This window comes from Zeugodacus cucurbitae, chromosome 6 (genome assembly GCF_028554725.1).
Source record: "Zeugodacus cucurbitae isolate PBARC_wt_2022May chromosome 6, idZeuCucr1.2, whole genome shotgun sequence".
Taxonomy (NCBI): domain Eukaryota; kingdom Metazoa; phylum Arthropoda; class Insecta; order Diptera; family Tephritidae; genus Zeugodacus; species Zeugodacus cucurbitae.
This window is the reverse complement of record NC_071671.1, coordinates 49,403,301-49,420,409: the sequence shown is the minus strand read 5'-3', so window position 1 is coordinate 49,420,409 and position 17,109 is coordinate 49,403,301. Positions and strand designations below refer to the sequence as shown.

General features: G+C 32.8%; 2 protein-coding genes across 2 annotated transcripts; both read right to left on the bottom strand.

Moving 5' to 3' along the window:
- Window positions 1-1,994: 1,994 nt before the first annotated feature.
- Window positions 1,995-3,264, bottom strand: LOC128922778 (antigen 5 like allergen Cul n 1-like). The gene is made up of 3 exons (XM_054234566.1): window positions 2,886-3,264; window positions 2,379-2,770; window positions 1,995-2,305 (listed from the first exon to the last, which is right to left on the bottom strand). The coding sequence occupies exons 1-3, from the start codon at window positions 3,027-3,029 to the stop codon at window positions 2,050-2,052; spliced, it is 792 nt and encodes a 263-aa protein (XP_054090541.1). The 5' UTR covers window positions 3,030-3,264; the 3' UTR covers window positions 1,995-2,049.
- A 3,335-nt stretch (window positions 3,265-6,599) lies between these two features.
- Window positions 6,600-13,746, bottom strand: LOC105217723 (antigen 5 like allergen Cul n 1). The gene is made up of 4 exons (XM_011192865.3): window positions 12,965-13,746; window positions 10,624-10,773; window positions 9,415-9,656; window positions 6,600-6,939 (listed from the first exon to the last, which is right to left on the bottom strand). Exons 1-4 carry the CDS (start codon window positions 13,139-13,141, stop codon window positions 6,687-6,689), a joined length of 822 nt encoding a protein of 273 aa, XP_011191167.2. The 5' UTR covers window positions 13,142-13,746; the 3' UTR covers window positions 6,600-6,686.
- Window positions 13,747-17,109: the final 3,363 nt, after the last annotated feature.

Here is a 17,109-nt window from a genome sequence, read left to right as displayed (position 1 = left end):
ATAAAATTCAATGATTTGCAAGCGTTGCTCGTTAGTAAGTCTATTCATGATGAAATGTCAAAGCATACTGAGCATCTTTCTCTTTGACACCATGTCTGAAATCCCACGTGATCTGTCAAATACTAATGCATGAAAATCCTAACCTCAAAAAAATCACCCGTTACATCTTCGATATTGCTTTGGTCTAGACGCATTTTGGAACCAATTTTATGCATTTCTATGATTATTCCTTGTTCCTTGGCTGACCAATTAGTACCACGAGGCATTTTAAGCTTAAAGTTAAATGAATCTGATCATCACTTTAATAATTCATTAAATGAATACACCTACATTAGTTTTACAAAGAAATTTCCATGCAAAAAGAATTTGTCGCTACACTATCACCATGAAAGATCAGCTAAACTGATTTTGCACATATAAATATTTACTATGCAATACCCAATTCACAAATACATTCTTAATGTAACGATACAACGAATGAGAAAAGTATGTACGAATTTTCGTTGCATAGTAACGACAACATATCAACCTTTTATTCTACGTTTACCGAAATTCAAAAAATAATATTGAACAAGAAATACAAACTATAACAAAAATGCACATTTAAAAATTTGTATGAGGTATTAAGCCCTGGTCGAAAAGTTCGATTTATGGAAGGAAATTTGACTTATATTGCCAATTCAAAAGTACGAGTTATGGAGATATTCGACTGACAGTTATTGATTTTTTTTCACAGAGCCTAAGTCGATTTAATTAACAATAGATATTTTTATTTCCGAAAAAAATTAAAGTGTCCTTCGATTTGGATACCAATACTTCTTTTAAGAAAAGAAACGACATCGAGTCTCAAAAAAATTTGCCAAATTGCTCAATTCATTTTAAGTCGACATAAGCTACATTCATAAATTACGACGGAAATGTATTTGGGAGACCAATATATTCTATTTTTGTACCGGTGGATCAGAAAGAAGGTTAGATAGGACAAATTTGGCTTAACTACACCTTTTAAAGCCAGACCATATTTTTCAATTCCACTCAAATATGTACGTTCTAATCAATTTAAAAGTTTCGAACGAAGATCGGCGATTGAAAGATCAAAACCCAATCGCAACAGCAAGAAACATGGTAGTGGATAACTCCTCATACTAAACTCATTTTGATATACTATATTAGAAGGTAATTCACAATCCCTTAAACTTAAAATCATAGATCCCTCTAATCAAATAATAATTCCCTTATAAGTCTGTTGAGAAAGCGTTGTAAAACAGAATCAATAATTTTCAACCTACGGTAACCCCCACGAAGACAGACTAGAGATCGTGATTTAAACCATAGTGAAATTTTAAGAGTAATAACCTCGAAATAAACACGATCCGAACAATAATATTATATTTATAGACTATATATTCCATATCCTTCATAAAGTATTCTACAAACTTGTTTCTTCGCTTTAGTTGGTTTTATTAGAGGACACACAATCAAGTATTTGAATCAACATGGATTGGTCCTTCAAACAATATATTTGAACATGTGTATATATGGAAATATCAATATCTGTCCAGCCTGTCTCCGTAACATCTCTATCGTTTTTAGCCTTCCGTTTGGCAGCATTAGAAGAAGGTTACCATGGCTATGAATGATGTCCTTGTAAAGAGTCAGTTTCAGAATGAGGCGGAATCTAAAGGTATAAAGCCACAATAACCTGGACGACAGTTCACAGTTGAAGAACGAGTATGTCCAAAATAAACATGAGTTATATGACGCAGCTTAGAAGATGAGAGATTAACGACCGCGTAATATGATAAAATAATGCAAATAGACTAATTAAAGATCTATCTAATCAATAAGTACGCGGGATTTTCAACATGTCCTTTGCCAAAAACTGATATATAACTCACACATAACGGATGCAAAATTGAACCCCGCAATGGTTTCGATTATTTAACTTCATCATGTTCAAGTAAAATAAAAATCAAAACGTTTTCAAATTAATATTAATTTTTTAGTTCAGTCTTTATTTCTGTTATACAACAAGAAAGCACTTGTCATTTATTCATAGTTTGGATTGTATTTCTCCTTTGTGGAACATAAACCGGGATAATTTCGATTACTGCCAGTTTGACATTCCGACGCCGGTTCGCCAACAGTATAAACTGGCACGCCTAAAGCATATTTACTCGCATAATTACAGGCCATATTGTAGATGTGAAAGAAAGGAAATGAAGGATTGGTGTAACGGATGATAGCGCAACCGACGTGGGTATTACGATCAACCACGAACTCAGCAAAGTGGCCATATTCCTCGCTGTAATGCAAAACAAATTACAAATGTAATTAAGTAAGTAATTAATTACGTAAAATAATTACAAAATACTTACAATTTCGATGAGACACGGAATTTCGATATATAATTACTGTTGATCAACGGATATTCACCAAACCACAAGCCCATCGAACGGCTTATCACTTCACTTATGCTAACGCCCTGCCGTTGGTAAGCCACGCCAGAGAGATTTTGTCCCACATTCGCGAAGCGCGGCGTATTGTTGCATTCATCATGTTCCACATAACACATTTTCAAATTGAGCGCAGCGAGAAAGGCGAGCTCCTCGTCCCACACCATGGTGGCCATGCGCGAGGCGGGATAATAGCCGGGCAACTCGCCGAGTGCTACGAAGTTGCGACGTTTATTGTGCTCGTGCAGAATCTCCTTCTTGTAGGAGCGCAAATCCATCATGACGGCGTCTTCCGGGCAGGCGGCGGTGAAATCCTGTTACGATTGAATATGAAGTAATTAGAGTTGTTTTACATTTTCTCAAATATTCATAACTTATTTTTCACTTTGCACTATTTTTACTCCAAAAGAGTATTTTATAATCACTTACACCATCATGCCCACATGCCAGATGCTGCTTCCCATTCGGACACAATTCCGGATCACACCAATTTAATCTGTTGGACTTGACCTCAACTAAGGCGACAATGACAAAAACGAGCAAAACATTTATTGCAGCAAATTTGGTTAACATTTTTGACACAAAATTATGAAATTACAAAAACGTAAGGTGTAAAGAGCCGTTCCTTTACGAAATGCGATTAAATGCCTTTGCTGCAATCGCCGCTTATTTTATACTCAAAATCCAGAGCGGCGAAATTGCATGAAAGTGAAGTTATAAAATTTTTGTTTTTGTGTTTATTATTACAAAAGAAATTCTGAACGCACTGAGAAACGCATTCAGACGCTTCAAATTGCGAGATGTGTCAATCAAAATAAGAAATAACAAAAACAAAAGCCATTTAAGGCGTCGAAGTAATTAACGAAGAAATGAATCTTGTACGAAGAGCAATTTGATAATGAGCACCGACAGTTGTTGTCAGCCGCACGTGAATTTGAGAAATGTTTGCAGCAGCGTTAATGAGGAAAAGAGAGCATTAAATGCAACACGCGCCGTTTGCAGTCTAATTTATATATTCTTAATTCAAATTTTACGCTTTGTTTGGGTGCTGTCTTATGGTTTTTATATATATACATATTTCCATTTTTTAAAAAGTACCGGTTCATAAATATATATTTGTTGTTGTAAAACGTAATAATTTTGATATCTAAGTAAACTGACAGTAATGAGTTCGTATTTCCCTCGGTTTCTCAATGAATAAAGTCAATTTCAATGAAGCGAAGTGATCACGGATCCTCCTATTTGTTGGTGTATTGATTTTGGTTCGAAGCCTTTTAGGGATATTGAATGCAAAGATATTGGGTTGAGAATTGGTCCACCCGAAACTAATTTTCTTTAAATAACCACAGTTCTTAATGGTAAGGGCACCAAGAAACACCTTATTTTGTTTTTAACTTCACCAAAGCCCTTGTACCGGCCTGTTATCTCGTAGTACTACTATAGTCTCCTATATTACAAATAGATCAAATCACTAAGATCTATCTACATGCGATTCGAGTCTCGTACACCAAGAAACCCCTAGATAACTTTTTGGAAGGCAGTATCACAAATCTATGGAACGTTTGATAAAAAAACGCAATATTAACTAACAGGCTTTCCCAGATGAAATAGGAGAAACTGTTGGTTTTTTTCTTTAAGTCAGAACTTCACTAAGCGGTATATGTTGGCGAGAGAAAGCTTTTCTTTATTTAGACTGAAACTAATGTTGAAACTGTTTCAGATGAAGATTTCTCTAACAACCATTTAGGCGCCCCACCACCCAGATTTTCATTATCTAAAAATATCGCAAGATCTCGAAACTACATAATGTGCAGATTTAGGACATACATTTGGATGAGCCATCATATTTCCTGAAATATTCCAAAGCCTTTGGTTCGACTTCTAAAAGCATATATTGATTTGTGGGATATCAGTTTCCATCCTCATTATTAGACATAATATTTTGGTGTAATAAAAAGTAACGAAGATATTCCATAAAAAGTATATTCTTTCCAGTGTATGTATACGGTGAGCCAAAACTACAGCTCTTCGAGAATATCGGTTGGCTTACATCTAAATCAGAATAAGTCAATGACTGTTGAAATTCTTCACATAATTTATACACCGCAAATAGTAGAACACCAATACGGCCTAAAACCCGTTGTGTCATAATATTTTTATAGTCTCTCTTTTTCGTGCCATAAAATCTGCTTTATTTACGAGTACAAATACGATTTTAATTAATGAATGATTTTAGAGCAGTTCAACTCATGTGTGACTTGTTGATTATGAGTTTATTACTCATTGTTGTTTATTTTTGGCGAGAAGTTCATTAACATCACGTTTTCTTCATGATATGCACCCACGCAGTGACTTTGACCCAGAGCAACTAGTTGATAATATCTGTATGACAAATATATATATAATAATAATATATACAACCACTATAAAATTGTGAATAACAGAATTAAAATATTTCTAAGAAAAAAAAAATATATATATTGGCTTCTTCCACATAAACATGATTCATACAAAATGTGTAAATACTTTTTCGTATATACTTTAAGAGCTAAGATCAATAATTTAATATAAAGGTTGTGTTATAATTTGAATATAAACTGATACCTTGTTTAAAATGATACTTAATTGAATAATTAAGAAAACTCTTGATTGAGCTCAATTTACTATACCGTAGAGCAATTAACTACTTGTTCAAATACTGTTTAATTGGTCTTAAATTGACCCAAAGGTTACTTATGTACTCCTTCGAAGTGTGTTCAATAATTTGAACAAAATATCGTTTAATTTCAGCGCTTTTAGAAAACAACCAAACTCTTCGGTCGGGCAATACGAAAACTTTCCTCGATTGAAATTTTTGATCTTCGTAATCTAATTTATGTCGTTACTTTAGGGTATATGTGATTCACGGAATCTGGTGCAATTTACTAGTGCTGCAATATGCTAATGCGCCTAATGGTAGGCAACATATTTTTGCTTAATTGAATTTCAAACGGCAGGCAAAATTATTTGCTTACATTGAATGGAGGGCATTACATATTGGCCTATCTCATCTCCCCAGTACTTCACTTCTCATTAAAAATATATTTATAGTCCGAAAATCACTTTAATCTGGATGAAAATAGTATTTGTATTAATAACTTGGATCTAGCGCCCTCTAGTGTTAAATTTTTTCTGCAGTAATTTCAATATTTTCGGTATTCATTTTTATATTCTCCAAATATAATGTATATCGGTGTTTCGTATTATACTATAATAGATTTTTGAAATATTTGCATTTTAGCGCCATCTATCGACTGCATTTTCGAAAGTGCAGTTAATATAAATAATACAAATGATGATTCACATTTTTGCGGTGGCTGTAGCAGCATTCAAAGGCTTTTGTTACTGAAATCAAAGCACCTATTGTCCAAAACTTCATAAAAACCATATGAACCCATAAAAGACAATAACCACTTAATTAAATGTTTGCAACAATGTGAATATCTTTCTAGTCTATCATAATCAACATTAATGCAGCTATTTGTTGTTCGCAATCCTTGACATTGAATATTTAATAAGTTCGAAAACTATCAAGCGATTTCATTAACCTCTAACTCGTCTTTCTTTTTATGTCTTTTTATGTATTTCTCATCTTGTTTTTGTTGCGATTTTATAGCGATCTACAGTAGTTTAGCGAAACATGCTAACGAGCTTTGTCACTTAGTTAAACGAAACAAATATTTTCTTCCATAATTATGCCAATTTTGCGCTGTGATAACTTTCCTTAAAAACCGGCTTTGGGATAGCAAGTTCCAAGAGGAAACAGCAACAACAATTTTTTATATAATTTAAAACTTTTCGAACACATTTGTGTGAATACATTGTGACGTATGTAAATATGTGTGTTGGTATGGTATTTATGCTTTGACTGTTACGGAATATAAAAAATTAATTAGAAATTTGCATTTGTTTAAATTAATGTGACTATAAATATAACTGCATAATTTAACGCTCGACAAAAAATCGGAAAAAAATAAAAAATATAAACAAAAAATGAATAAAAATAAATAAGAACTTAAAAAAATTTGCAAAACTGCTTAATTTGCACGTTTTTGTTTTTAATTTATTTTATTATATTTGTTAATTATTTTTTTATTAATATTATATTATTTTTATTAACTATTTACAAGCATTTATTTGTGTTAAACTTATACACTACTACATATGACTACATAAAATCACTGGCACTCCTCAATAATTCGGATTGATCGGCTCATTAACGGAACATAAACCGGGATAATAGGGATTTTTGCCCGTCAGACAGCGTGATCCCGGTTGGCCCACTGTATATACGGGCGTGTCCAAGGCATAAATCGACGCATAATTACAGACCATATTGTAGATGTAAGCGTAGGGCACATCTGGACGCGTGAAACGTATAATACCGCAACCCACGTGCGTGTTACGATCCACGGCGATCTCGGCGAAGTGACCATAGTCCTCGCTAAATGAAAAATAATAAAGAAAATTAATTTATTAATTTTTTTTGTTATTTGGTTCGATATATTTTTTATATCTTAGCCTGCATTTTAATATGTATAAAGTATATTTAAAATTAATACTTTTTTGTGGTATTTTTCACGATTGTATTTTAATATTTACTAAATAAAAAAGGCTGCGAATAGTAGTAATACGCAGCCCCCGATCAAGACCTGCAGGCCTAAAAAGCCACATGCGTCCGAATGAACCTCCGGCGAAGAGGCGAACAGATGCCGCCTCTAACTAAGCTACACAACACCCATCGGGGTTACATCGAGGGAGAACCTACCCATGAGAGGGAGGCAACAAAGCAACGAGGGATCAACCCAGCGACCAGCACTCTATTGCGCCTAGACGCTATCGCAAACTCTGGGCAAACGCCCATCAGAATCGAGGCCAGTTAGATGAATTAGTTTGACTAAGGGCTGGTGAGAGCAGCATTCTGCCACTTCAGTGGGTGAGAGTGAAATCTCACGGAAATGGTGGGTAGGTTAAAGCTGTATCTCCGTCTCGTTCTTCTTCAAGTATGTTCAATGCACGTCGCCGTTAATTTGACCATACAGGTTCAGTTGAGAAAATGTACATTGTTTTTTTTTTTAATTTATTTATTTAATTCTATTAATACAACACACAATTCGTCATATATGTATATGGTATAAAGTCTATTGAAAGTTGGAAACCCTAATATTATGTATATAGGAGTGAAGGGGGTGAATAGGGCGAAGTTATGACCCGATTTTACGTATTTTAGCCACGGAGACATATTATTAAAAGAAAGATATTCCTCCCGAATTTCTTCAATATACATCAGAGACTTACCTATATTTTCGGTAAAAAAAAATATTAGAAGCCCTGAGCTCCTCATGTTCGATATATGGGGACTTGTGAAATTTATGGTCTATAAATGTAGTATTTGTGCAATGTTCTACTCCGATATCTTCACTAGTGCTATCGTCTTCAAAGTTCTAGTATATAGGAAGTAGGTGTGGTTGTCAACCGATTTGGCCTATTTTCACAACATATAATTGGGATGCAAGGGAAATAAGGGAACCGAATTTCATTGGTTTCGGAGATATGGTTTTTGACCCATAAGTGGGCGGAACCACGCCCATTTAAAATTTTGTATACCATTTTGAGTGCAGCGCTTCTGTACCTTCCATATAATGAAATTTAATGTTTCTGTTGGTTTTCCTTACTGAATTAAAGCATTTTTAGTAGATTTCAACATAACTTTTGTATGGGAGGTGGGCGTGGTTATAATCCGATTTCCTTCATTTTTGGACTATATAAGGAAATGCCGGAAAAAATTACTCCTGAAATTTCCTTGATATAGCTTTAACAGTTTACGAGACAAAGAATTTAGTGATCCGTATATTACTAAAATTCTTTTTACAACATTGGTAAGGCCTATATTGGAGTATGGTTCTGTGGTGTGGAATCCTAACTATCAATCCCATTCTGATAAGCTTGAGTCCGTTCAAAAACAATTTTCACTTTTTGCTTTAGGCCACTTATATTGGGATTCAAGATTGAATCTTCCCCCGTATACTAGTCGTTTAAAACTTATAAATCTTCCCACACTCACTAGTCGCAGAGAAATGCTAGGTATAATTTTCCTAGTAAAACTTTTGAATGGTTTAGTTTGTAGTTCATTCCTTTTGTCTGATATTAAGTTTAATGTCCCATTGCGTTCATCCAGGCAGTTTAGACCATTATTTCTAAAATCTTCTAGAACAAATTTTGAGTTAAATGAACCATTCTACCGAATATGTCATGATTTTAATTCGCATTCCAGCACATTTGATCCATCTGACTCAATATTTAGCATCAAAAAAACTATTTTGTCTTCTCGTAATAAGTAATATTCAGAAATTTTTAACTTTTTGTTTTTATAAATTTTTAATTTTCAGCTGTTGAAATGTTTCTTTCTGTAGCTGAGCAGTTTGAGAACCGGGCGCTTAAAAATCTCTTGCCTTTCTAGACTCGGCAAATTCCGCTCGTATGCGGACTGCGCCCCACGCGGCGGTTGGGCAGGAGGAGGGTAATCGTTTGGGTTAATAATGTACAAAAAACTTAGTGGGGGGCTTAGTAGGGGACTTTCCCAAAAAATTACATCCAAATATGCCCCTTCCTAGAACAATCCTTCATACCAAATTTCACTTTCATAGCTTAATTCAATCCGCCCATCTTCGATCTTAACCTTCTTATGGTGCCAAGGAACACTTGCTCTAAGTTTCATTAAGATATCTAAATTTTTACTCAAGATACAGACGGACAAACAGACATCCGAATTTAAGCTTTACTCGTCATCCTGATCACATTGGTATATATAACCTTATATCTAACTCGTTTAGTTTTAGGAATTACAAACAACCATTATATGAACAAAACTATTATACTCTATTTAGCAACTTTGTTACGAGAGTATAAAAATACTCACAAGTACTTGGTCACCCGAAATCTGCTTATATAACTGCTATCTATCAATGGATACTCATTGAACCACAATCCCATCACTTCCTCGATAATTCCGCTCACATTCACATGCGGTGTTGAGCGTGATACACCGCAAAGATTTTGGCCGGAATACTGAAAACGGTACGTCGTGTGGCAGTCATCATGATCCAGTATACAGGTGCGTAAGTTGAGTGATGCCAAATATTGCAGCTCATCATCCCAAACCTGAAATGAAATAAAATGAAAAAAGGTAAATAATATAGTGAATTTTAGAATAGTGCTAAAAATTAATCCTAAAATATTTTTCTAATATAGAAGTTTGATCAGTATCGGTCACTAAGAGGACTGGTTGGAATTTATATATTATAAATGGGTACGAAAAACTTAATATCATTAATTAAAATCTCTAATTTACTTTTTCGTAGTGAAATTGCTTATCAAATGAAATCTTATAATATTTTTAATAAAAACGTTGCCTACATTTAGGGTGATAATGAAAGAAAGAAAGGTTTTTGAAATTTTTAAAATTTCTTATAGCATATAATGCAAACACGTTTTCAACATAAAATTATAAATAACTTTCATTTATTACATTTTTTTGTTTTTGAAATCGGAAATCAATCATTTCGAAATAAGTAATAATCATTTAATCGCCATAAAAAAATCGACACTAAACGAAGACTGACATTTATGAGCACTTTGTTTGAGACTTATAGCGAAAGATTTATTTGCGATTAAACAGTACTGCCTTTTTAATAGCTTGTTGTTGTTGTTGTTTTCTATATTTCATTTCAAGTACACGACATTCACTGTACAATATTCACTTGCATCCACAAAGCGCGCTAGCTGAGCAAACAGGTGTGGGCATTTCTGGATTTTTATAGTTTTCCTGTTTCACCAACACACACACACACATTCATTTATATATTTTACACTCCCAGTCGGCGTGTTTGTTGTCGAACGCAATATTCTTCCGTCCAAATGCAAATGAAAGTGAAACGAGTTTGTCGCTTAAGTCTTTTGTTCTAATGTGCTAACCTCGCCGCCGTGTTTAAATAGATTATAGATTTTATGCAGATTATCGGATTTTTAGCACTTTCCTCTTTATTTAATTATTGTTATTTATGTATCTATTGACTTTTATGCAAACAACCAGCCAGCGGTGAACGCTGGTGGCACTGCAAACACTCACCATTGTGGCCATGCGCGCCGCGGGATAGTAGCCGGGCAGCAAGCCGAGCGCTAGGAAATTTCTCCGCTTGTTGTGTTCGTGCACAAATAGATCCTTGTAATCGGAAATGTCCAATTCTATGGCGTCCGGCGAACAGCGACTGGCGAAATCCTATTTTGGGGGAGAGCGGGAAATAATATTTTTATATTCATAATTTTAATTGTGTTTTTGAAATTTTTTTCCAAATTTTAACTTTGAATGTTTTATTTTAATTTTCAACATATTTTTATGCATAAATATTTTTTTATACTTTTAGTTGCACATAATTATTTTTAAAGTCAGTTAACAATTCTTGTTTGTTTGGTATAGATTATGAAACAGATTTTCTAAAATATAAATATTATTAAAAAATCTGTAAATTCTTTAATTTTTTTGCGGTTTTTGGAATGTTATTCAACTGAAGTTAGTTTTAATTTGTTTAATATTAAGTAAACACAATATTGTGGTTTCGAAAATAATTCTATAAATCATCTATATACACAAACTTAATTAAAAAAGTAAATAAGTTTTGAAACACTTTATAATACATTTTAGTAAATTATGAAATATTCTTTTAATTAGCTAAAGTTAATTTTTTCATTTTTATATAATTAATTTTTTGTTTTGCTAAAAGAAAAAAAAATAATATTTATAAATTAATTATTTTTAAAATTGATTCAAATATATTATATTAATTTTGAGGATATAGCTTTCATATATTTTAATAAAAATATTTCTATGAAATATTTAAAAAATTTTCTCAAAATATTACTTTGCAAAGATATATGTAATAATAATACTAATTTTTCATATTGAATTTAAATTTTTTTTTATTTACGGGAGGAAACAATTATTCAATATTTAAATATTTTATCAAAACTGCAATGTTTCAATAAATTATGTGTTAAACAGTTTGTGTATTTCTTTAAATATTTTTATATTGTAAAGTATTTGTTAAAAAACATAATTCTTTGTATATAGAAATTAATAAAAATTTGATATTTTTTATTTATTTGTTTATAGAGGATTAATTTCTAGTTTATAAATATTAACCGCTCATATGAACTATGAATCTATTCTAAATGAATTATTTCTGCCTTTAAAATATATTTTTCTATAAATTAAATGATTTAAGGGGTTAGGGATATTCAGGATTTTCGTTAAGTGTAATATCTTAAAAATATTCTCTGAAAATTTGAAGTTGATCCGATAATTACTTTTTGAGTTATTCGACAAATAACAAAGAGCGGCTGAAACTTTAGATGTGTTTTTCTTAAAACTATGTTTTTTGAACTGGGGACAATTGTAACTCGATAACCGCTCAGTAGATTTTAATGAAATTCATACAGCTTTTAGAATACATAATAAACTCAGGCCTGACCGTAGGGTTTTTTTTTCAAAAATTTTTTATTTTTTTTTAGACCAATTAACTGTTGATTTTTTTCCCGAAAATCTAGAAAAAAAATTCCTGAGGCCGCCATTTTGTTAATTTTGAAAAAAAGCTTCGATCAGGTCCAGGCTATCTATTTATAAAACTAACTAACCAATTGATTTTAGATGAATCTCTAAGGTCTCATGATTGCCACCGCAAGGACCTTTTTTTGAAATTGGGTGAACATACAGCTACAACTTTGGAAATTATAATTTTTTGTTTAAATTTTCGTGACTTTAAGTAAAACATTGTATAATAATGCCACATTATTACTTTTGTAAAATAACTTGATTTAATAGCAAAAAAAATACTGAAAATTCTAATTTTTTCGTGTCTCTAACTACCCCTAACCCCTTAAAGTTTTTTTTTGTAATAATTTATTTTTAACTACTAAAATAATTTCGTATTTATTTAAATTTTTGTCAAATAATTTGGTAATACTAATTTTACGTTCTGCTCTGTTCATGAAAATATTTCAAAAAAAAAATATATATTAACAAAAATAAGCACTTTAAAAAATTTGCTATAAAAATTATATAATTATAAATATATTTATTCTTAAAAAAAAAATTAATGAATCACATTTAGTTAAAAAATGTTTCTTGAAAACTAAAAAAAAAAAAAATATGTATAAAATGTGTAAATTTTTTTTATATATAAAAAAAATTAATGTTAAATGTACATTTTCAAAGGATTTGTTTTTTTTTTTAATTGGAACACAATTCAATAATTCAATCCCAAACAAAATTACATCAATCAGTTTTTCGGATTTAGAGTTGTTCTTTTTATTTAATTAAAATAATACAAGAATTTTCTAATATTCTATTTAATATAATTTATGAATATTTTTCCATATTTTTCACATCACATTTACAATTCCCTAACACTTACGCCATTATTGCGACATGCCAAATGCCGTACACCGCCCTCACACAAGTTCGGATCACACCAGGAGTACTGTGCGCTGCCACAACACACCAGGAGTAGCAGTGAAATTGGCAGTGTTGCCACTCGCAAGCACTTTGCCGTTGCACTCGCGCAAACTCGTAAATTATATTTGAACGACATTCTGCTAATTGCCAATGTCAAGCGTTAATAATAGCTTTTAAATACTTTATTTCAAATTCTAATGCAGCTGTTGTTTTTGCTGTACTTGTTGTTGCAATATGACTGCAACAATTTTGTTTGTTAACTGCCGCTAAGTGGTAGGTACAAAGTAGTCGGTTGACTTTCGCGCAATCAAAAATGGCAATAAAAACGCGAGTGCCACTTAAAACGGGCAATAAATAGAAATTTCAAAAGCACAAATTTTCGAAAACAATTTTATTTTAATTTTATTATTTTATTTTTTTTGATTTTTTTAAATAATGTTGAAAGTAATGCGCTTCGAATGTCACTTAACACACCAACACGCTTTCAAGCAAAACGCATTCGCTAAGCACCTTTATTGTATAACGTTTGCACTCGCGTCGCCTTCACGCCAATTAATAACTGAACTTAAGTATTTGCAACGTTTTTGAATAATTTCTGTGATTTTGAAAAATTACGTTTTCGAATTGATTTTTAGCGAATTTTGTTTGCGCGCCGCCGCCAAGCGAAAAGTGAAATTCGAAATGCGTCTTTATCGAGCGGCGAAATCAAAATGAATCCGATTTGAAGACACCTTGTCTAAAATGTCTGTCTGTGGCGCAGCGCAGCATTGCGTCGCCTAACAAAGCATTCAAGTGTGTTTAGAATTAGCCGAAGAGTTTTGCTGCTTTTGTTTTTTTTCTTTCCTTCTTCAAATCAAATCAAATGTGGAGAACGAGTTTAACTGTATAATTCGAAATTCAGTGTCTTCGTGTTTTTGCTTCGTTTGGGTGTCTATGTGTGTGTGTGTGCTTTATGCATAAAGATGAGTTGAGGGGGAGCGCATTGACCAACCCATCAGCGCGCGTCTACCCCCAAGCATAGACACGCCAACGGACCACTTTGCTTGTCAATCCGCTAAACGCAACCATCCATCTTTTTATTATCTCGCGATTTCTTTGTAATTTTGAATTTATTGTGCGGCAAATTAGACAAATCAAGCGATAAATAAACAACGGAAATGTAATGGCAGGTGTATTGTGGATGCTTGTGGCAGTAGATGAAGTAGTAGTGGTTGAATAAGTGGTAAAATTAGCAGGAGAAATGCGTAGTTTACTTTGGCATGAAAGGGTAATAAATTACCGAAAAAAGTAAAAGAAGAAAAATAAAAGAAAAACAAAAGCAAAGAAATAAATAAGAAAATAAAAATAAAGTAAATAAAATAAGTCGTGAAATAAAGACACGTGTGGCATATTTTTTTCTGTATCTGTATACGTAGAAATCATTATAAATCGCAATATAATCTGGGTATAACAAATGGCGCGGTCCATTCGGTGACTAAAATTTGGTTTTATGACGCGCGATCTTCCGTTGAACTTTTGTTTATCAAGTCGGTAATTAATCAGAAACCATCGCATTCATTCCCAGAAGTTTAATGCAATACAAATTAATAACCCTTTTTATACATATGAGACAGTTACTGTCTTAAAACGTATTATGCGCCTGTACTTATACTGACTCAAGAGCTCCTAGTTAGTACATCATCAATACCCTCGAACATTTTTGAAAAGGATCCCAATATCAGCTGAAAGATCATCTATTGGTCCTTGAGCTTTTTGAAATCAACATAAATAACAGAGATCTTAACTAAACTTTAATAATATAGTTTTTGTTCAAAATACAGGTATGGACTTTGATCAATGTTCTATGGAAGAAGTAGAGATCTCAACCGTTTCAAAAATTACATTGTTTCATGATGCAATGAACGAAAATAAAGATGGAAGACAGTTCCCAGAGTTCACAAAGCAATGAAGAGGCCGAAACTGTTTATTGCTTAAGTATATATTAGTCATACGGTATGTCTTGGATGTCCTTGATGCTGGACTTTCCTTCTAGTATTTAAATTGCTTTCTTCAGAGAAATACTGATCTCTACTACCTATTGAAATACTATTTATTTTCCAGACAAATGTTGAAAACCTTACAAGCTAGGAAACACTCTATGAGTCGAATGAATCACAGCAAGTTCTCAAATGTCATGGATATGGCGCGTTTGTTTAATGACAGTGTGGGGACTTATATATATAAAAAATAAATGCTTTAATTAAAAGGTGTCAGCTAGAAGGCCCTGAAGCTTCAGAAAATTCTGGTAGATGATTTATTAAATATTAGTTCTATCGAAATGGAATGAATATTGGTGTGATACGAAAATTGGTCTCAAACAAAAACCGTGTTGTCATATCAATTGGCCCCAGTTAACATAGTCACTCTTATTTGGCTTAATTGATCTGATCGATCTGATTCTCGTGGCGGGAAGTTCCCAAGTCGATTAATGAAATGCCAATCGTTGCTATGTTTTGAATAACAGGTACCTTTTTCGTCTAACATTTCCTATTATTTTCTAATCCATAAATTATATGAGAATTTTCTGTATAATTTTAGGGTGTTTTAGTAATTTACTCGGAACTTGAAACTCAAGTGAGAAAATTTCGAGATTAAAATTGCTGTTATCATATTACTGTTCAGTACAGTTCTTATCATAAAGTGTGGCCGAGTTTATTTGATTTATTGGCTGTTAGTTAGTAAGCTTGAGGTTGATTTAGGTTCGACCAGAATGTCATCGATTATATATATTAAAGCTGAAGTAGATCCATGTTATGTTAAAATTACATGATGTAATGTTACGTTACATTACTTTATGTTATTAAGATATACCTATGTATTTAAAAAATCCATTACTTAAGTGTTAAGGTGCTAATACTATTAAAATGAGTCGATAACTGACAACACTAAAACAAAACAACAACTGAACACAAATATGTGATACGATGCGTCGTATGCGTTTAATTAATCGCACTGTTAGAATTGATGGCATTTTCAACACCCAACAACATAAACGATTATGAAGTGACGGAACTGTGTAATTTGCGTAAATTTTCACTGAGCAAATGTAATCCAGTACATCAAAATGAGCTGTCATCATCATTTGCATAGTTGCTTTCGCATAACACTAAGTCAGATAAGTATGTACACGGCTAAGTGCTTAGATTGAGTTAATAAATGAAAAAATTATTAAATAATCTTGATGTACAAACGATTAATTATTTAATATGCTAATAAATATGCATAGAAGTATGTGAGTAAATATGAGATGTATACAAATGTTATGAATGGTGCGTTGGAGCTCATCGGAGTCTCAGTGGAATAGGATGTTTGTGAGATAGTGGCCAATCAATGATATTACCGGTTTTGTAATTACTTAATAATATATTGAATATACTTGGAAAATTAAAATGAGAAGATGACACTTAGTGTATAATTAACGGTGTAAACATTAAAACTGATCATAATTGAAGATTTTAATTCAAATGGATTATAAATAATAATTAATTGAATATAAATAATGTTGTTCCATTAATTACACTTGTAATGAGTCTTTGTTAAAAGACGAGATTCGGCTTATATTTAATTATGTAATTGACTATCATGACTATCAGGTGTCGGTCAATGGCAAGAACTGAAGAGAATCCCGGAAAAAAGGGTCTGAACCATCTAGTGTAAAATAAACAATCTTTTCAGTAAATCAATGAAGTCTTTGCCATTACCAAATGTGCAGCGGTCATATTAGACAGGAACTACCATAATGAGCGCATAGCCATTATCAGCGATAGCCAAGCAGCTCTCCAGGCAAAATCATCCTTCGAAGTGGACTCGGGGCTGGTTATGGACTGCATAAGCAATCTAAACAAATTTTGCAACAACAACAGCATAACCGTGATATGGGTTCCAAGACATAAAGACATAAAAGGAAATGAACTGGCGGACCAACTGGCAAGGAAGGCCGCTGCTACCAGTGCAATAGGGCCGGAGCCCTTCATCGCGGTTGGTCAGCACGTTCTTATAAGCCGTTTACAAGAAGAGGAAGTAGCAAGCGGGAATCGCTGTTGGTTGCACATGCAGGGACTTCGT